Source organism: Protopterus annectens, chromosome 5.part0, assembly GCF_019279795.1.
Source record: "Protopterus annectens isolate FY-2018-M chromosome 5.part0, PAN1.0, whole genome shotgun sequence".
Lineage (NCBI taxonomy): Eukaryota > Metazoa > Chordata > Ceratodontiformes > Protopteridae > Protopterus > Protopterus annectens.
Window position 1 is genome coordinate 359,864,948 of NC_056735.1, and position 22,405 is coordinate 359,887,352.

General features: G+C 47.0%; 1 protein-coding gene across 1 annotated transcript in view; it reads left to right on the forward strand.

Moving 5' to 3' along the window:
- Window positions 1-22,405, forward strand: part of USP9X (ubiquitin specific peptidase 9 X-linked) — a 5,037,693-nt gene that overhangs the window by 13,815 nt on the left and 5,001,473 nt on the right. The window contains exon 2 of the mRNA XM_044071835.1: window positions 10,204-10,349. Within this exon, the coding sequence (XP_043927770.1) occupies window positions 10,204-10,349 (146 nt within the window). The remainder of the gene's footprint in view (window positions 1-10,203; window positions 10,350-22,405) is intronic.

Below are 22,405 nucleotides of genomic sequence, written 5' to 3' on the forward strand. Positions count from 1 at the left end.
TATGGGGACTTTGTATGCCTCAGCTACCTTCGGACTGAGGGTAGTGAATTACTTGGCACACGTTACCCACCTCCAAAGGGACTTGGCCAGAGAACTTGCCACTTAGAGTTTTTGTTGGAGGACCTCAAGATGTCTCAAGCTTTCTTTTCTGACATCACTCATTAATTCATCGAAGTTAATTTCCAATGCTGCTGAAGCTACCTTTTGAGAGCAGCAGGTTCCGGCATAGCTATAAGGCTGCACGCTTTATGGCTATATGGGTTTGTGGAACCTTTGAAAGCATCTTTTGCAAACTCTCTGGTGGGTCCATCCTGTTTGGACCCTCCGTGGAGGACATTTTGACCTCTAGTGAGCAGGAAGGGAAGACTTTGTCCACAGTCTATCAAACTTTCTACTCTTCAGAGGTCTTTTTCCAAGACCCAACGAGGAACTAGGAAGATGTGGTTCCGGAAGTCTATCTTCCTTCCAGGACGCTCCTGATGATTCCTCTTCCCAGAGGCAGGGGGGAGAGGATTCAATGGCGGATGCTGCCCTTGAGGCAGGGAGGACTGGTTTCAATGGCAGATGCCCTAGAGGCAGGGGGGACCGCAGAATCAGGGCTCCATGAAACCTTTCTCTGAACAGCCCTTTCACTGCTCCTGAGGTGTTGCTCGAATGCTTTTCCCTGGAGGCAGTTGGGGGTCTTATTTCCCTTCACCCACTAGCCTAGACAAACATTACCTGTGATCAGTGGGTGTTAAACAGTTTCCGGGGGTTATTTTATTCCCTTTTTGGAATCCCCTCCTATACAAAGATACCTCCGCAACATTCCACCCTGTCAGATTACCTTCAAACAAATTCAACTTCAAGAATGAGCAATCCAAGAGGTCCTAGCAGAGCAGAGGATCCTGAACTTGCACTCTGTTCTTTTTAGTGCCAATAAAGACTGGGGACTTGCATCTTAATTTGGATCTCAGCGAGTTGAATCTGTTGGTCAAAAACTCCTAGTTCCGGTTGGTCACTGTTCAGTACATTCTACCTCTTACGCAAGGATGACTGGATGTGCTCTGTGGATCTTCAGGATGCTTTCTATCGCATCAAGATGCAGGCGCTCCAGGAGACATCTTTGCTTTCAGTTAGGGGCCCAGTCATCAGTTCAGAGCCCTACTCTTTGCGTCACTGCAACCCCCCCCCCCCGGTGTTCAAATGTATGGCAGTGATAGCAGCTTACCTGCAGCTGCAGGTATTTCAGGTAGTTCGAGGTATCGACTTTCACAAGCCATCCATTATGTCCTCCTATTCAGTCAGTTGGGGATTACTGTCAGTTTTTCAGTCGAATCTGGTCCCCACAAAAAAGTTGGAATTCCTAGGAGTCTAGCTTGACTGTTTCAGAGATTGCAGCATAGTCTCTGCGCAGAGTTTAGTTGTTCCAGGAGCAGGTCATGCAAATCTTACATCTTTCGCATCCTCTGGTTCCCTTGTTTATTCAGACCCTAGGATCCATTGCCGTGGCCGTTCAGCTTGTTCCTCTAGCAAGGTATGTGGGCTTTACAGTGGACCCTGGAGGTGCAGTAGTCTCTCAACCTATGTCCATAATATTGATGCCTGTGTGCAGATGGCACCTTCTTTGGTAGTTTCATTCTCAGGAGTTTATCCTAGTCATCCCCTTTTCCCTCCCTAGGCCCAAGGCCAGAGTGAACATGGACACTTCCCTGTTGGGGTTGGTGGGCATTTCCAGGAGAGAACTGTCCAAGGCACGTGGTCCCCTGTAGAGACCAAATTGCACATAAATGGCCTAGGGATGACAGTCCAGCTAACGTAAGCCTTTCAGGACTGCCTCCCCGTGGGAGCGATTGCAGTTCAGGATGACAACATGACAGTGATCTGATGTCAACAAACTGAGGGGAACACCATCTTACCCATTGTGCAGAGGCCATGAGAGTGTGGGAATGGGCAATAACTTCCAGACACTTTCTTCTTGCAACGCATATACCCGTGGACTCAAATGGCTTGGCCAACAAACTCAGCAGTTCCATCTCGAGTCCTCACGAGTGGTCCCTCAGTCCCACAGTGGTGAACCAGATATTTGACTGGTGGGGTCGGCCATGCTGCGACCTCTTTGCCTCCTCAACTAATCACAAATGTAGCAAGTACTTCTCCCTGACCCCCCCCCCCCCAACCTGGGGATTCACCAAGGGATGCTCTAGTCCACGATTGGTCTCCTGGTCTCCTTTACACTTATTCTCCTGTCCCCCTTATTCCAAAGGTATTGCAGATCGCGCAACACCTGAGGACATCCCTGATCCTCGTTGCCCCTTTCTGGGCTTGTCAGCCAGGGTTCCTCTATCTGGTTTCCTCTGATGTATCCTCCTTGGGTACTGGATCCTCTCCAGGATCTGATCTCCCTTCCTTCGGGGCTTCCTCTTCCAAATCTTTGTTACCCTTCATCTAACAGCATGGTTTCTCCAATTTCGGTGATCTTGAAACAGTCCAGGCTGGCGTCCCCTGTCTAACATATTATCCTAGCCTCCCAGAAACCCTCTACCAGAAAGGTTTGTAGTAGTAAATTGTAAAGGTTTTCTGACTGGGCTAAGCGCAGGAATCTGGATCCTTATTCTGCCTCCGTTTCAGATATCCTTTTTTTTTGTTCTCACTTTGCCAGGCAGGACCAGGTTTCTCTGCTGTTAAGCTCCAGTTGGCAATTTCTAATTTTCATGAAAACAGTGAGCCTACATTCTCTTCCATACTTTGCAAAGTGTTCATGTAAGGTCTTTTCCTTCTAAGACTGCCCATTAAGGATCTCTCTCCTCCTTGAGACTGTAACCTTAGTGCTGCAGTCTGAGTCTTTTTGAACCTGCCAGTTTGTGCAATTTAAAATTCTTGTCATGGAAGACTACCTTCCAGGTTGCTGTAACTTTGGCTAGAAGGGTATCTAAAGTGCAAGCTCTTTTCATTGCTCTTCCATATACGATCTTTCACAAGGACAGAGTCTTGGGACAAATTCCTCTTTTGCTTAAGATTGTCTCCAAATCCAGTCTGACCCAATATATTAAATTGCCAATGTTGTTTCCTAATTATTCTAACAGAGGCGAGTACATTCTAGATACTTTGGCTTTACACAGGCATTTGCGATTTTATCTACATAGGACCAAAGAGTTTTGCAAATCAGCTCTCTGGCTTTCCCTGAACAGACATGGCCTCCCGGTTTCTAAGGTGACTATTTCTAAATGGGTCTTTAGCTGCAGTTCTACAGTTTGACAGTAGGCATCTTGAGATTCTGGGAAAAATCATGGCTCATTGTACTAGGTCCGTGGCTACTTCCTCAGCATTCATGGTGAAACTCAGACGTTTGTGCCGCTGCTACTTGGTGTAATTCTCACACCTTTATATCTCATTACAAGCTGGATTTGGTTTCCAGGAACAGGGCTTCCTCCTTGTTGGATTTTCTGAGGAAGTTAGTGTTGTGGTTAGGACTTTTCTCTCCTATTTTTGATTAGCTTTTCTAGCTTTGTTAGCAAACTCCTGAGGGTTAGAGGGCAGCAGGGGATTATGGGAGAGGGAGGAGCTTAAGCCTTGGAACTCTGTGCCAAGTTGCCGGCTCAAATCCGATGTCTTGTCAGAGACCCTTCTGTGAGGAGTAATGACCTAGGATAACACAGATGTCAAGTTATGCCAAGTACACAACTCTTTCTTAAAGGTGTATCCATTTAGCTGAACTTAACTGCAATAGTTCAGAGATGGTAGTATGACATCAGCACTATAGAACTTCACATACTACAGCAACTAAATTGCCTGACTGAAAGCCAGGTGAAGGAGTAATTGACTTGAATGCTGCACTTTAATTTCTGCCACCTATTTGGCAAGAAAAGACCTCTGCAGCTTGCAGCCTTCTAGTTATATCTTGTGCAGTAGAGAGAGGAAGATTGTACTCTCCCTTGCACACCAGCTTGGAGCTCTCCCCTAAGTTTTCCCAGATACGTCTTGTGGCCGTAGTCGGAACAAAATGCTGACTTTTCAGTGAAAGTGAGACTGCTAGAATATAAACCATGCCTAATGCAGCAGGGCTATAAGCAGTACCAGTACCTGGAAAGGTTGTGCTGTTAAACACTGCAGCGTGTATGCATTATGTTCACAGATGAATGTTGCTAGTCAGCACTTAAGTATGATCTTGTGAACTTGCTTACAGCACTGGTGGTGATTGGATATATGTGAAGAATGATGTATAAAGTGGTGGGTACCCGAGTCTCCCCTGCACAAGTTTGTAAACTTGGCAAACATTTTTGAAACGTACATAGCTGGTTACTGCTTTTTTGTGAGTATCAGAAAAATAATGTAAAAAGCCAAACAAATTAAGTCAAAGGAGTGAGTGTGAACATACTCAGAATGTTTTGTTATAGAAAAGATGGGGCAAGGATTGCTTCCACAGAACTTGATCCATGGATGTATGCAGCAGAAGCAGTTCAGCAGATACTGTCGAGATGTGATGAAGGTGGATGAGGAAAGGGAGTAGACCCTCATTTTGCTAGTAAGATGTTTTGTGTTTCACTGTTGCAGTCATCACATTTGGGTTATCTGCTTGCAGGTAGCCCTCAGTCGGCCTGATTATTAAAGTCTTGGATACTGCGTCTGTTGCTGTCTCATCCTCCATGACGTTAGGTAGTCAGGGGTATAAAGCATGCAGCCGACTCCATTACATCAGTCTTTCTTGCTGTGCGGTGCCCGAAGCAGTTGGCAAGTGCCGGTCGGCTGACTCCTGAAATTTGAGTTGCAGATCTGAAGTCTAAAACTAAACTTAAGTACCCCTTTAGGGATCCTTTTTCTTGCTCTAAACCGATGTCAGTAAAAATTGACAATTGTATTTCTTGTGGAAAGCAAATGCCTCAGATTTTCATTCATACTGCATTCCTTGCTTAAGCCCAGACCACGACTTAACTCGCTGTCAGTTTTTTGCCTTATTCAAACCTCTTACTATTCGTCTGTTCATTTTTGCATCTAAATATTTTGGTACGCAGTTCAATTTTCCAGAAATGGCTTTGGTAAACCATCCGACTACCAACATTCCAAAAAACCACAAAGCTAAAGAAAAGAGACCGCATAGGTCCAAAGCTGCTGACTCTGCTTCTAAGCTAGTTGCCAGTTCGCCAGTACTCTGGCGCTTTCGCAGCCCCTGATACCCACTACTTCAAATTCGCAGGCCTCTACTGAGACTCATTCTGAGTCTGGTTTGCCATGAGATGCTTCTTCGACTGTGGAACCTGTGGATGTCTCTACCTTGGATGGGCACGCAGCCGCTGTGCAGGCACCGGCTTCTGAGGGTGTATTCAGGCCTACTGACTTGCATATTAAACAGCCATCTTCTTCAAGGCCTAAAACTCTATCCATACCCCGAAAACCCACCCCCAGACCGCATGGTCAAGCCCCTGTGCCTAAAAACAAATAAGAATGGCTAAAGACCTTATTACTCTAATCAGGGGAAGCCAACCTTCTCCCTCTAAGAGACCTAGGACTGATTTTTCCTTCTGATTCTTCTGATCAGGATTCTGAAATTTCTGTTATCTTTGACGAGGATTTGCCCTTATCTACCTATGAGAATTCTGATGCAGAGGACTCCATTCCCTCTGCTTCCCCTCCAGAGGATTTCTCTTTTGGTGAAATCTTGCATACTCTTAGGGAGCATTTCCGCTGGGAAAGCCAGGATTACTCTGACTCCAAAAAGAAGCTTACGGAATACTTACTCCTGCTTCAACACAGGCCTTTAGCTTACCCTCCTGTACTGGACAATGTAGATGCCTTCTCAGAATCTAGCGTGGCCCCTGACACTACCTCCTGCTCCCAGAAAACCTGATGGGTATTACAGGGTACCTGACTCAAGTTCATTAAAAATCCAACTGCTGATCCTGAGACCATTTCACAGGGACCCAAGGGCATTAAGGCTACAACTGCCAAAACCCCTACCCCATCTGATCGAGATTCCTGGGCGCTGGATAGATGGGGTAAGAAGGTGTACACTGCTTTGGCCATTAGGGCCTTAAACTGACAGTTTCATATGTTAAAGTATAAGCAGCATATTATTGGATTGCTTAAACAGAAAATGAGGATTCCTGACTGCTGAAAATTAATTATAGGATTTAATGCATTCTGGTGAACAAGTTGGAAAACGTACTTTGCATGTGGTTTTGATTCATTAGAGGCATCTTGCAGGGCTGCTGTCACTGGGTCTGTACTTAGAAGGCATGCTTGGCTTAAGGGGCAATCGTTGCCAAATCATGTTAAAGCTAAATTACTGGATGCTTCCTTAAACCACGACCGCCTGTTTGGCAGCAAAGCAGAAGTACATAAAAGGATGGAGGAAAAAGCTAAATCTATGCAAACTGTTAGATTTCCTGCAAGTACAGCCTCCCACATTTAGTAGGCATTGTCCCTCTAAGAATTGGTCCTTTGCCTGTTCCAGGCCTTCAGTCCAAACCCAGAACCAGCAGAAAACCCAGGCTTCAGTCCCAAGGTACTCGCAGGCCTAAGCAATTGGGGCTCCTACGTCCAAAGCAGGGAGTAGTAAGACTCCCCCTATGGTAACTGTCTCAATGACTTAACTTTAAACCTTCCAAGCCCTGCTCAACTGACTGTTCCTTTAGGGAGAAAGATTGCCGTGCATGCAAAAAATTTGGAAGTCATTACCCAGGACAAATTGGTTTTAAATATAGTCTCCCAAGGGTACAGATTCCACTTCCACTCTTAACAACCCCAAACGGTTGGCCAGACCTTCCCCCAAATCAGTGGGCAGAGGCTCAAAAGCAAGTTCTCTCTCAAGCATCAGGGCTATTCAGCCTGTCCCAGAAAAAGAATGGGGGCAACGATTCTACTCAAGACTTTTCCTGATAACCAGAAAAGACTGTTCCTGGCGCCTGTTTATCCTAAACACATTTTTGGTATTCCCAAAATTCAAGATCTTCATCAGCTGCTTCCCATGCTAGGCAAAAATGCCAGGTTGGCAACAACTGGATTTAGAGGAAGCCTACCTGCACATCCCAATGAGGTAATCTTGCAGAAGATACCTACGCTTCAGAGCAGGCTACATGCACTACCAGTTCTCTGCTCTTCCCTTTTGGCTTATCTACTGCGCCCAGGGTATTCACAAAGTGCCTAGCTCTAGTCTGCATTTTTGCAGGCAAAGAAATATTCAAGTATACCCATACCTGGACGATAGTATGTCCTGACTTTCTGCCTGAATTAGACAATTAAATCTGGCATTTGTAAAGAAATTGCTAACTTTTCTGGGGTACCCCATAAATGAAAAGAAATCCCTTCTTGTACCCTGCCAACAAATTGTATTCCTGGGAGCAAGCTTGAATACAACTTCCCAGATGGCCTACCTCATGCCAGAGAAACCAGTTAATTTGACAGCTTACTTCAATCTACTGGCCGCAAAGACCCAGCTATTTGCAAGGAAAATATTGCAAGCCCCGGGGTTCATGGGCTGTTGCATTCTACTAATTCATATGCAAGACTGCATATCGGAACTACAATGGTATCCACATTCTCAGGATCTAGAATCCATGATTCCTATCGTACCTTGTCTAAAGATAGTTCCTTTGGTGGGCAGAGGCCTGCCAACAAAACAGGGGATTGCCATTCACTCTACCCCCATGCCATCCAACCTAACAGATGCATCAGACTATGCATGGCGGGCTCACCTGGCAGGGCAAGTGCATTCAGGGCAAATGGAGCCCAAGTCAAATGCACCTGCATTTCAATCAAAAAAATGTTAGCTGTACATAATGCTCTGACAGCCTTCAAGGACCGCATTCTTCCAGGACAATTATTGGTAAAGACAGACAGCACCACTGTTATGTGGTACATAAGCAAGCCGGGGGGAACCCACTCATACACTCTGCAAACTAGCCATGGCTCTGTGGAACACAGCCTTGAGCTACCAAGTGCAACTACAGGCTCAATTCCTGCCAGGAAAGCTAAATACACTGGCAGAGTTAAGCAGAAATCTCATGGACCCACACGAGTGGAAACTGGAACCAAAGATATTAAACATGTTGAGAAACAAATGGGGGAGCCCAGAGATGGACTGGTTTGCTTTCCCTCAGAACTCTGCACAAGGACTCCCCACAAGCAAGCTTGGAATGTGGATGTCCTGTCCTGGAAAAACCTAAGATTAAACAGGACAAATAAAGGACAGTACTGATTGCAACAGACTGGCCACGCCAACACTGGTAACCCCCTCTTGCGCAGTGTCACTGGCACCCGCCTCAGACCACTGCCGTCCCAGGAGTGCCAGATTCTGCACCCACAACTTCATAACCTGAACCTTGCAGCTTGGCTAATTACCTGATCTCTCTGTTACCATCCGTCAGTAAGCAAGTGATGGATGTCATTCTGGAGGCAAGGAGGCCTAGTACTCTAAAATCCTATGCTGAAAATGGAAAATATTTTGTTCCTGGAGCCAAACTCAGGGGATGGGCACAGCAGTGTCCAATTTACCTCATATTCTTCAATACTTAACTGAGATGCTTCACAAGGGCCTTTACTTTTCTTCCATTAAAATTCATGCCTCAGCCATTTCAGCCGATTACAATACAGAGCCACCCCTCTTCTCTCATCCACTGCCGAAGCAATTCCTCAGAGGGACCAAAAACTTAAGACCACCCAGGAGAGCACCTACTCTAGCCTGGGACCTTAACTTTGTATTGGGAAAGCTCACTCTACCTCCCTTTGAGCCAGCTACAAATGCAGAGTTGAAATTCCTTTCTTGGAAACGAGCCTTCCTTCTAGCCATCACTTCAGCAAGAAAGGTATCTGAATTACAGGCCCTCGTGACAGTGGAGCCTTTCATCTTCTTTCATGCGGAGGACAGGGTGTCCCTCAAAACCAATCCCTCCTTTATTCCCAAGGTGATATCCAGTGTGGCCCTTAGTTAATTTATTTGCCAGCCTTCTTTTCTAATCCACAGAACAAAGGGGAATGAATACTGCACTCCTTGGATGTGCACAGACAACTTAGATTTTATTTGGACAGGACTAAGCCTCTCAATAAATCTAAACAGATGCTGGTTGCATTTGCTGTAGGGGCAGAGGGGGAAGGCCATTTAAAAGCAAACCATTTCTAAGTGGGTAGGCCATTGCATTCATTTCTGCTGTAAGCACCATGGAATACCTACCCCACAGAGGATAAGACCACATTCAACCAGGGCTGCATCTACCTCTACAGCTTTTCTCAGAGGTGTCCCTACCAGGGACATCCTGGAGTTCTGTACATACCTTCACCAAGCATTACCACTTGCCAATTTTTTCTAAATCCAGAGCTGGCTTTGCCACTGCAGTCTTGCAGTGCCTTATAGCTGCTCCTAATGCTATCCAATTACCCCCTCCCATTCTTAGCTTTGGGAATCTACCCAAATGTGATGACTGCAACAGTGAAACATGAAGAACTTAGTACAGTTGTGCACACTTACCATGAATGTAGATGTTGGAATGTGTTCATTGTCGCAGTCCTGGTTACCCTCCCTCCAGCTCCCTGACTTCTATTGACTATATCTCTATTCTTGTTTACTATGCTTAAAGCTTTTTGGTGTATTTGTTTTTTTTTTAGAGGTGTAACCTTGTATATAATTGCTTCCCATTATGGGGACATCAGAGATCTGCGCAAGAAAAGCTGATGTAATGGTGTCTGCTGTATGCTTTATACCCCTGACTACCTGACATCATGGAAGATGAGAGCAACCGACGCAGGACCCAAGACTTTGATAATCAGGCCTGACTGAGGGCTACCTGCAAGCAGGTAACCCAGATATGATGACTGCAACAGTGAATACACTCTAACATCTACATTTATGGTAAGTGTACACAACTGTAATTTATCCAACTATCATGTTATGAGCTTTTAACTGATAAAAATGGTGAGTTTGGGTAGAAGTGTAATCCAGGAAGATTTTTGAGTCGAGAAAAATCAGTTTAAAGTGCTTTGAGTATCTGCAGTGCTGTGTGTATCAGGAATAGCTCATAAAGAGGAGACCCTAGGTCAGAACTAGGACATATTAAATGGATTGTTTCAGTTCGAGAATGTCTGTGATAACATTAGAAAGTGATTTTTTTTTTTAAGATGTCAAGGATTTTAGAAAATGAATGGAATGTTTTTTGTTGGGGCATTTAGGGCATCCATGACATTTTTGTGTATTGAACACAAGATATATTGGGTAACCTTTTTTCTTAACTGCAGACATCCTCTCCGGACTCTTCTAATGAAAATTCCCCCTTAAGCCCTCCTGGAGAACAGGGTCAGGGTGATGGCCCACCTCAGTTGGAAGATGAGGAGCCTGCATTTCCACATACTGATCTGGCAAAGCTTGATGATATGATTAACAGGTATTTAAAATTTAGTTTGGCTTGACTTTTTTTGGGGGGGGGGGGGGACTTCAAAAGTTTCTTTGAAGATGTAAGCCTGTAAATGAACAGTCATTTGTAAATGTTTTAAATGATACAGCGATCATAACCCTCAGAACCACTGAGAGGATTATTCTTGCTCTGGACATAGGCGGCTTTGGTACTAGTTTGACAGAACCAAGTGCTTTAAAAAAGCCAATCTTATATGTATTATGCAGGGACTAAAATGACAACCTGTGTCAGACTATTTTCAGTTTGTCCTTGACTAATGCCTTTTCTACTCTTCATGATTTGCTTGCCATTCGACCATGGTAATGTATGCAAATTAAGTGGTGTGAACTTTTTTTTTTTACTGGCAAGACAACTATAAGTTAATATTGGAACATCTTAATGATTGTAAAATTCAGTAAATATGTAATTCTTTTAGTGAACAGAATTATCTTGGTGGTAACTAGGATTTTATTTTTTTTAATGAGATGAGTTCTGACTGCTGTTACTCATACTAAACTCTATTTGAAAGGAAGCATGTATGCATTGCAGTTACTATGGTGCCTGAGGTTAAATGATATGCCATTTAGAGTTTTGATAGGCTGATTGTTTATGGTGGGAGGTTCTGGTGGTCTTAGTCTTATTTTGTGTTGTGACCTTTGAAGAGTTTTAACTCGAGACAGTTGATGGCCTTTTACTCAAGTTCTCGCTCTTTTTTTTTTTTTTTTTTTTTAATTTCTCCAAATTTTTTGGGTTTCTAATACCATGACTGGACTCCATTCCTATGTCAAAGTATGATTAAAGTTCATGAAATTAGTATTGTTTCAGTCTTTGTCAGCCAAAAATGCTCTTCACAGCCCCTGCAATGTTGCCCAGTAATGACGACTCCTGTAGTTCATATGGAGTTGCATGTATTGGTAATGCATGTAAATATGATTGTAGATTCTTCTATAACACCCATTGCTCCCACTATTGGGACTGTCTGGGTATCTTCCATATTGCTCTCATTTCTGCCTGAAAATCTGATGTTTTATGGCTCTCTCTCTACGCAGGACACTGTAGTCACTGGGTGTGGCGATTTCAATGATAAATGCTACTTTTGCCTTTTCTCGGGCCGCTGTATCCAATGGTACTTAAATATATAATACTTGTATATTCAATGGTACTTAAGTCTTTGGTGGGCAGCAGCATGCAACCACAACAAGGGACTTCCCTTTACTTAACCCCACGCTGCCCAGACCTTAACCACAGATGCATCAGACTATGCCTTGGGGGGAGGGGGGGCACACCTGAATGACAAGTGCATTTGGGGCCAATGGAGCCCAAGCCAAATTCATCTGCACATCAACCAAAAAGAGATGCTAGCTGTTCAGCACATTCTAACAGCAGATCCGTACTATCACCAGGGCCACTGCTATTAAAAACAGACACCACAGTTATGTGGTACATCAACAAGCAGGGGGGAACCTACTCTGCAGGCTAGCCATGGCCCTGTGGATCACTGCCTTGGACATGCCGGTCCATCTGCAAGCTCAGTTCCTGCCAGGCAAACAAAACTCACTTGCAGACTTCAGCAGAAATCTCCTAGACCCACACGAGTGACAGAGCCCAGCACCTTCAGCCTTCTGATTCAGAAATGGGGGACCCCAGAGTTTGATTTCTTTGCCTCCCCTGCAATTACCAGCTCAGCAAATTCTGCACCAGGACACCACAGAAGGGCCTGGAAAGTGGATGCCCTATCCGTCCAGTGGGTAAACCTCTCAGTGTATGCATTTCCCCCTCTGCTCCTCCTCTCAAGAATATTGCTCAAGATAAGATAGGACAGTCCAAAGACAATCCTGATTGCCCCACACTGGCCACTCCAGCACTGGTACCCAGTTCTGTGCAGCCTGTCACAGATGCCACCCTGGCACCTACCCCAGAGCCCAACTCTGCTCACTCAGCAGGAAGGACAGATCTTGCATCCGCAACTGCAAACCCTTTATCTTGCAGTTTGGCTTATTCCTTGAATTCTCCCGCAGTGACAAGCCTAAGCAAGCAGTTGCTGGATGTCATTCTTGAAGCCAGAAGACCCAGTACAAGGAAATCCTATGCTGATAAGTGGAAACGGTATTGCTTATGGATTCAGTCTAAAGGAGAGGACACAACACTGCCCTTGCCTCTAATCCTGGATTACCTAGCAGATCTACTCCAGAGGCCTGTCCTTCTCCACTAAGATCCATGCCTTTGGCCATCGCGGCTCATTACAGCACTGAGCCTCTCCTCTTCTCTCACCCTCTCATCAGACAGTTCCAGTGATTGGCAAGCAACTTAAGGCCAGCAAAGAGAGCACCCACCCCTGCTTGGGACCTTAATTTTGTACTGAAAAAGCTCACACTACCCCCTTTTGAGCCTGCAGCATCAGCAGAGTTAAAATTCCTGTCTTGGAAAACAGCATTGCTCCTGGCCATCACATCAGCTAGAAGAGTCTGAACTACAAGTGTTTATGGCTGTGGAGCCCTTCAATGTGAAGTTGTTAAATCTCGCTGTTTGTTCTCACTGATGGGTTCGGAGCCGATCCTCTGCTCCGACATGGCCGATAGCAAAGCTCAAGGTTTGCCAGTAACTCGAGACCAAGCCCCTTATCCCACAATGCACTGCTGGAATTACCCCAGATCTAGTTTGGCGCTGCAAGAGATCTCTCTGATCCAGTTAGCTCGGACCATTTTGACAAATCGCAAGTTTAAAAAAAACTCTCTAGTTTTTTGGGTGATTGCTACTGTTTAGTGTGTTTGTAGTTTAAAATAGTTAAGTAGGTTAGTCTTTGTAGAGCTCCTGCGCTCTGTGTAATTTTTTTCTTGGTGTTAGTCCCTTTAATGGCCCTATTTAGTGTTACTATCCAAGTGTTATTAGATTTCTTAGTGTGGGCTTAGTTAGCCTTTGCAGGTATTTTTTGTGCTGTTCTGTTAAAAGAATGTCAGATGAGAGAGAAATCTCACCCCAAATCGGGGTTTAAAAAGTGTCCAGATTGTGGACAGAAAATGTCTGTTACGGACAGACCTGTCCAATGTGTCTGTTGTCTGAGGGCTAAACACCTCCAAGACTCCTGCAGTATATGCCATTCCTTTTCATCTAGGGTTCTCTTAGAAAGGAAGAGAACTAGTAAATAGGGGGTTACTGCAGCATTTTTTTTCTTAAGTGTTGGGTAGCCAGGAAAGTGCTAGCACTTCGTCAGAATCTTCTGATTCCAAACGGACCAAGAGGACAAAGAGGTCAGAGAGGGTACAGGGTCATCGGCTCCACAGCTCTCTGAACAGTGTGTCCCGTTGGTTCGAGCCAGCTCCCAGTCTTGGAGCCTGTCTCCGAGGTCCCCTCATCTCCTCTGCAACAGTCAGCACCTTCGGTGCATTCCTGTAAGTCTTCGGTCAGCCTCTCTGATTTGGATATGGATCGGCTAGTGCAGAAGCTTTTGAGGGCACCAGGACTTGCTAAATTGTTGGCACTGACCACTTCGGAACCAAAGACCATTGAGCTGGATTTGACTACTCCTCAGAGTTGTATTGGACCTTTGGAGCCAAAGGAGCCAGAACCGATGATTGTCGAACCCTTGGAACAGAGACCCGCAACAGTGTTATCGGCTCCATCTACTCAGTTGTCCTTGGCGCCGACACTCCTGTCTGGTTTGCGGTAGGATAGTCTGACCGATATGTCGATGCTGATTCTTCCTCTTGGGGCTTTGGCTCAGATGAGCTTGGCTCTTTTCGCAGGCTTTGAGCCTATGGTTTCTGTGCGGGAGGATCAGACTGTCCGATTGGGTTTGTCTACCCCTTCTCGTTGGAGCCATGGTGCTTTCGACGCCATGAGCAGAGTCATGTCTCCTAAGACATCGTCAGCATCTGTTCAGCCTTTCCTCTCCCCTCAAGTTCCTGTGTACGCTTCATCTACCAGTCCCCCTGCGAAGCGTAGATACCTTGAATTAAGTACCCCCACAGGGTGTCCCCTGCTCTTCAGAGACCTCCCCAGATCCCCCCCACTGAGGAGGTACCCAGGAAGAGATTGTGCAAGAGGAGGCACTTGGACTCGCCACAGGAGTCTTTGACATCTGACATTGACCTGGATGAGTCAGGATGGTCCCCTCGATCCCCCTCTGAGGATATCCCCTTTGCAGAGATATTAGAGATCCTGAATAAGAGTGGCGGTGGGCAGTCCAAAACCCCAACTGAGGAAGAGTCTGTGCTCTTTAAGGCTTTTGGGTCTCAACCTTTCACTTCTTGGGTGTCTCCGCCATAAAATGAACTCATGAACCTGATCTCTTGTAAGGCGTGGGAGTTGCCGTAAGCCATGGAAACCTGTCCCTCGGAAGCTGAACAAGTTTCTCTGCCCCAGTGGACAAAGCCTTTTTGACCAAGGGGGAGTGCCTGTTGATGCCATGGTGGTAGCTGCAGCCATTAAAAAGGAAGTGTCCGAAACATCCACATCTATCGATCCTCATAATAGAGAGTCTAGGATCATGGATAGATATGGGAAACGTATGTTAGTTCAGCGACCTTTTCTCTTAGTTTGCTAAACTATTTAACCCATTTCATGAGACTCCAAAGAGATTTCCTGAAAGAACTAGGAGATGTTCTTCAGGGTATGGTAGCTGCAGGGGTGACCAACAGTCAACACACAGCTTGCTACCCTAAATTCGGTTGTGAACTCGTCCATGCGTCTCGTATCATATGCGGCTGATGGTTCGAGTAGAGCCACTAGTTCAGGCATTGCTCTGCGGAGACGAGCCTGGATGAGTCTCTGTTCATTTGCGGAGCCCTTTAAGTCTTAACACCCCGTTTGACGGCTCATCACTGTTTGGGCCTAAAGCATAGGAAACATTAACCAGGTGTGAGCAGGATGGCAAGACCCTATCTGCCATTGGAGTTTTTCTACCCCTACTCTGCCCTAAGGGCAGAAAAATGTGGTTCCAGAAGGCACAGGGAACCTTCTAGGACGCAAGTGGAGAAAGCCCCTCTAGAGGCAGAGGAAGGGGTTATCATGGAAGACACCACCCACGCAGCAGAGGGGGTCTGCAGCAACAGGGCGACTGAGGACATTTCTCTGGTCAGCCCTACCAGTGCCCCTGAAGGGAGGCCCGGCTGTCCGGCTCTGGAGGTAGCCGGGTGTTTATCTTTGTACCCAGAAGCCTGGCTAAACAACGTCGGATACTTGGGTACAAAGCATCATTTCCAGAGGATATTTCATACCATTCTTGACCCCTCCCACTCCTGTATACAGAATCCCAGATGTTCCCAGTCTTGGGGAACAAGCAATCAGAGGTCCACAAATTGCTAGAAAAGAGTCATCCAACCAGTCCCAGCAGACCATGTTGGATTCGGAACTTACTCAAGATTCTTTTTGATACCAAAGAAAACATGGGACTGGAGACCTATCTTGGACCTCAGCAGACTCTCAGTTCATAAAGAAAGAGAAGATGTTATGTGATCCTATCTCGCCTACATTCTGACTGATGGGTTCGGAGCCGATCCCTCGGCTCCGACTCGGCACGCTTATGCCAAAGAGCGAAGTCTCTTATTGGCTGAGCTTACTATATCCCAGGATGCACCACTACCAGTCCCCCAGATCTCGTTTGCCGCTAACTAGCGAAGACGTGGTCTCGAGCTGGCTGAGCTGAGTAGTAAATTTTACTTACTTTTTTCTGTCAGAAAATTGCTTTTCCTGTCATAAAAAGCTGTTTTAACGGCTACTCTGTACTTGTGTAGTGATTGAAAGTTTTTTTTGTGGAAACTTGAGTGATTGGGCGTTGTTTCTGATTTCAGGCCTCCTTTATCTGTAGGGCCTTTCCCGGTCAGTTAACCCCTCTCAAACTTTTGGGATTTCAGATCCCCTTGAGTTTCTTGTTGTTCGGATTGTTAAACCGGCAGTTCTAAACTGATTTTTGTAGAGTCAGTGAAGTAAAGTTAATTTTGGATTGTGTGTTCTTACCTGCATTTTTGGTCATAATGTCTCAAAATCCTAGGCCTTCAGGCTTCAAAAAATGCACCAAATGTAATTTTAAAATGTCAATCACAGATGACTACTCTCTCTGTGTTTATTGTTTGGGTGCAAAACATTTACAGGAGTCATGCAGTGTCACGCTTTTTCCTCTAGGGTCCTCCAGGAGAGGAAAAATAAGCTTATTCTTAAAGGCTTAATCAAACCCTCCTTCGAAGAAGCTCTAGCATCCCCTCCTTCTCGAACCAAAAAGAAGGCGTCGGCTCCGACCAGTCCGTCCGATCCGGCCGCCAAAAGACATAGGCAGGCTTCTCCTTCGGCTCCAAGGACTTCGGAGCCGAGGGCGGAACGGTCTGCCTCGATGCCACCAGTCTCGACTCCTCGGGCTTCGGAGCCGATGGCTGGGGCATCGAGGCGGGTCACCTTCGTCGGCTCCACTGGTCTCGGAGCCGACTAAGGTTGCCCGCTCAGACACTTCCTCCTCGGCGCCGAAGTCCTCCTCGGCACCGATGGAAACTACTGTGGGTATTCCCTCGGCGCCGATAATCATCGAGTCGCCTCGGAGCCGGTCCCCTAGTCCTTTGGGGCTGTTGGAGAGGCCTTCTCGAACCCGTTCAGTATCCTCTAAGTCCTCGAGGATGTCGGATTCGGATATAGACAGGGTGCTCCAAAGACTGTTCCAGTCCCCAGTCTTTCAAAAATTTGTTTCGGCTCCGACCCAGTTGGCTTTGGAGCCGATAGCCCATGCCCATCCCATAGCTGTTCCTCCTCCGACCGCTTCGGCTCCGTCGGAGCAGATGCTGTTGGAGCCGGTGGAGATCTTAGGGTCGGCTCCGACCCTTACTCCAACCCGGGCCTTCGGGTCCGAGTTTGGTACACGGACTTCTTCGGCTGGACCCGGGGGTGATGTTTCGGGACCTATGCTTTCGGTTCCGAGCCTCCCTCTCTGTGCTTCCGCTGCGGGATTGCCGTCTGCTATCATGGCTCTGGAAACTGGACACTCCCAGGATTCTGGGGGTCCGGCTTTCAGGGCTATGAGGAGTGCCTTGGCCAAGTCTTCGGCCATCTCTCCGGCTTTACCGGCACCTTCCCTGGGCGTGGAGACTGGGTCTTTGGCAGTTCCCCTGTCCGTAGGCAGCGGAGCCCCTGGGCCTGAGGTTACCCCCATTGGGGGTTCCCCTCCTCCTGAGGGTTCTTGAGTTGTCTTGGAGGAACCCGCGAGGAAGAGATCGTGCAAGAGGAAGCACGTGGACTCCCCCGAGTCTATTACATCGGACACTGATCTTGATGATGCGGAGGGGTCCCCGAAGTCGTCCTCGGATGATGTCTCATTTGCAGACATCTTAGAGATCCTCAAACAACGAGGCGGCTGGATATCCAAACCCCCCTCTGCTGATGAGTCAGTGCTCCTCAAGGCCTTTGGGGCTCAGCCCTCCGCCTCCTGGGTGTCTCCGCCCTTCGAGCTTCTGGATTTAGTTTGTCGAAGGGCGTGGGAACATCCAGATACCGTGGAACCAGTCCCTTCTCGTCCTAATAAATTTTTGTCTGCCCCACCCGAGAAGGAGTTCCTCACTAAAGGCGTGGCTGTAGATGCCATGGTGGTGGCATCTGCTACACAACAGGACGTGGCAGAGGCTTCAACGTCCGTCCATCCTCCTAATAAGGAGTCTAGGAGCATGGACAGGTACGGGAAGCGCACCCTGACTTCAGCGGCCTTTACTTTAAGGTCTCTGAATTATTTGGCACATTTTACCAGGCTTCAGAGGGATCTGGTCAAGGAGCTGTCAGATTCCCTCTCGGGTAACCTACCTGAGCAGCTAGCCCAGTCGGTTAGCTCTCAGTTGGCTATCCTTACGTCAATTTCTAACTCGTCCATGAGGCTCATTTCCTATGCGGCCAAAGGGGCGGGTAGAGCGGCGGGCACAGGCGTGGCTCTACGGAGACAAGCCTGGCTCCGCTTGTGTCAGTTCATGGAGGCCTTCAAGTCTTCCTTCACGACGCTCCCTTTGATGGGTCCTCTTTGTTTGGACCCAAGGTTAAAGACACCCTTACCCGCTGTGAGCAAGAGGGAAAAACTTTATCTGCCGTAGGTGCCCGTTATTCCACTCCCTTTCGGCCTTATCCCAAGGCCAAAGGAGGGGGGAAGATGTGGTTCTGGAAATCACGTAAGTTTTTCCTCAACAGCAGGAAGATTCCCCTTCCAGAGGCAGAGGACGGGGAAATTTTTCTGGGAGACGCCGTCCCAGAGGTGGCAGAGGGCCCCGCAATTCTGGAGACCGCGAGTCCTTTCGTGGCTCTTCAGCCTCCCACACATCATGAGGGATTGCCCGGCTGTGCTGCTCCGGAGCCAGTCGGGTGTCGTTTTGCCAAGCACCTAAAAGCCTGGGAGTCAATCACTCAGGACAGATGGGTGCTTCGGATCATTGCCGGAGGTTACACCATCCCATTCACACACTCACCACCACCGTCCAAAAAAATCCCGGACCCACCACCCAGTGAAAGGGAAATGGCAGCCGCAGAAGCTTTAAAGCTGCTAGAAAAAGGAGTCATCCACAGACCAGATCGGATCCGGAAATTACTCCAGGTTCTCTTTAGTGCCAAAAAAGACAGGGGACCTGAGACCAATATTGGATCTCAGCAGACTGAACCAATCCGTCACGAAATCCAAATTCCGAATGGTCACGTTACAATCCATTCTCCCATTGTTGGAGAAGGATGTTTGGATGTGCTCCATAGACCTCAAGGACGCCTATTATCACATACCGATACATCAGGCGTCCAGGAGGTATCTGCGCTTCAGCCTGGGAGTCAATCATTACCAATTTTGTGCTCTGCCCTTTGGTCTCACCACAGCCCCCAGGGTGTTCACCAAGTGTTTGGCAGTAGTGACGGCTCACCTGAGAAGTCTTGGATTCCAAGTGTTTCCCTATCTGGACAACTGGCTCCTGACTGCCACCACCAGGCATCTACTAATGGACAACCTCAAAGCCACCATCTCCCTGGGTGCTACCCTGGGGATTACATTCAATTGGTCAAAGTCTGTCTTGCTGCCCTCTCAGCGCATAAGGTTCATAGGAGCAGAGATAGACTCAAAATTGATGCGCGTTTTTCTTCCTGCCGAAAGGATCCAAACTTTACAGGGCCAAGTTCAAGCTCTGATCTCGAGATCCAAAGCCCCAGCCAGGATGGTTCTACAAGTTTTAGGTTCAATGTCTGCCACAGTTCTTTTAGTTCCTCTGGCAAGATTGCACATGAGGATTCTTCAGTGGCTATTGTCAACTCAATGGTCCTTTCAGGATCTTCCCTCAATCATCACATCATGATTACGGAAACATGCAAACGGGACCTTCGCTGGTGGCTTCAGACATCCAATCTAAATCAAGGAAGCCCCTTTGTTATTCCCTCTCCAGTGGTTACCCTGACGACAGATGCCTCCCAGATAGGGTGGGGGTGGCATTGTCTGGGCAGGTTAGTTCAGGGCTCCTGGCTTCCAGGCTAAGCTCTTCTCCACATCAATGTGTTGGAGATGAGGGCTGTACTTCTATCCCTACAGGCCTTACACAAGTTTCTTCCTCAGGGCATCATCGCCATCCACACAGACAACATGTCGGTGGTCTGGTATCTGAACAAACAAGGAGGGACCAGATCTTACCCCCTTTGCAGAGAGGCCATGAGGGTGTGGGAATGGGCTGTAGCTACCAACCGCTTCTTGGTAGCGACCCACATTCCGGGGAAATCAAACATATTGGCAGACAAATTGAGCAGGACAATTCTCTCTCCTCACGAGTGGTCCCTAAACGAAACAGTAGCAGCTCAGGTTTTCAGGAGATGGGGAACGCCGTGCTGCGATCTATTTGCAACACCACTGAACACGAAGTGCAAAAGGTTCTTCTCCCTGACCCCACATCAAGGGGAATCAGCTATGGATGCTCTAGCACAACCTTGGCCAACAGGGCTACTTTATGCTTTTCCTCCGATACCACTTCTCACCAAAGTCATTCAAAAAGCTTCTCAATTGGGGTCCACAATGATACTGATTGCTCCATTCTGGCCTCGTCAGGTATGGTTTCCCTACCTGAAGAAACATGCGGTGGACGATCCTTGGACGTTAGATCTAACTCCGGATCTGCTAATCCATCAGTCGGGACAACAGCATCAGTCCCTACGCTCCTTGAAGTTGACAGCCTGGCTCCTCCACTTCCGACTTTAGTCAGAAGTCACACATTAGATCCGGAAGTTATTCACATTTTATCTTCAGCCCACAAACCCACCACTAACAAATTGTACCTCAGTAAGTGGAAGAGGTTTGCTATCTGGAAGCTCAACTCAGGGCTTAGACCCTATCACTGCTCGATTCCGGAAGTTTTGAGATTTTAACATCCCTGTTTAATCAAGGATCTTCTGTCTCTACTATTAAAGTACAACTGGCGGCTATCTCTAAATTCCACGAATCTATGGATCCTCCATTGATGAGCAGCAGATTATGCAAGACTTTTATTAAAGGTGCGCCCCTGTTAAGACCCCAGTTTTTCATCCTGCGCCTCCATGGGATCTTGATTTGGTGCTTCGTGCATTAACATCTTCCCCTTCGAACCTGCTGCTACATGTGAGTTAAAATATCTGTCTTGGAAAACTGCCTTCTTAGTTGCAATTACTTCTGCAAGAAGAGTCTCAGAGCTTCAAGCCCTATCTATTAAACCCCCGTACTTGATTTTCCACAAGGATAGAGTATCACTTAGGCCTAATCCATCCTTTGTCCCAAAGGTCTGTTCTAATCTCTGTCTTCAACAATCTCTAGAGCTACCAGTTTTCTTCCCAAAATTCTCCAATGATGCAGAATACACTCTCCATAAATTGGATGTTCACAGGCAATTACGCTTCTATTTAGACAGGACTCAGCAACTTCGTAAGTTAGACCAGTTGTTTGTGTCCTTCTCAGACAATAAATTGGGTAAAACCATCACAAAAGCTACTATCTCCAAATGGATTAGAGATTGCATAACTCAGGCTTATTCTTCTTCGAATAAGCAACTTACAACATCTATCAAAGCTCACTCTACCAGAGCTATGGCTACTTCTATAGCTTTTCATTCCAAGCTCGCTATATCGGAGATTTGTGCTGCGGCTACTTGGTCCAATCCGCACACTTTCATTTCCCACTATAAATTGGATGTGGCATCTAAAGGACGAGCATCATTTGGTTCCACGGTACTCAGGAGTGTTTTCCAGTGAGCCACCCAGGATTCAGGTGCTAGGGACGCTGTCCCATCAGAATGTAGGCGAGATAGGATCACACAACATCTTTTAGTTATGTACTCACCATAACTTCAGATGTTTGGGATCCATCTCGCCTACATTCCTAATACCCACCCTCCTTCCCCCTGCCTTGGAGATCAGAAGAGATTGAACGGTTTTGAGTTCTACTGTTTTATCTTTTCATCTGACGATGTTATATAAGCAGGGCGTGCATGTGTGCATGTATGCGGACAAACTAGATCTGGGGGACTGGTAGTGGTGCATCCTGGGATATAGTAAGCTCAGCCAATAAGAGACTTCGCTCTTTGGCATAAGCGTGCAGAGTCGGAGCCGAGGGATCGGCTCCGAACCCATCAGTCAGAATGTAGGCGAGATGGATCCCAAACATCTGAAGTTATGGTGAGTACATAACTAAAAGTTCCGAATGGTCACGCTTCAGTCCATTCTTCCCGTCCTAGGGAAAGGCGATTGGATGTGCTCCATAGATCTCAAGGACGCGTACTATCACATAAAGATGAACAGATGCTCCAGGGATCACCTGCGTTTACGGCTGGAAGCCAATCACCAGTTTTGAGCCCTGCCCTTTGGTCTCGCTACAGTCCCCAGAGTGTTCACCAAATGCATGGCAGTGGTCACGGCTCACCTGAGGCATCTAGGATTCCAGGTGTTTCCATACCTAGACGATTGGCTCCTCACCGCCGCCACCAGGCATCAATTGACTCTGGCAACACGATACACTCTGACACTCTGCCATCAATTAGGCATTACAGTCATCTTCGAAAAGTCTGCCTTATCGCTTCACAGCATTTTGTTTTTATAGGAGCAGA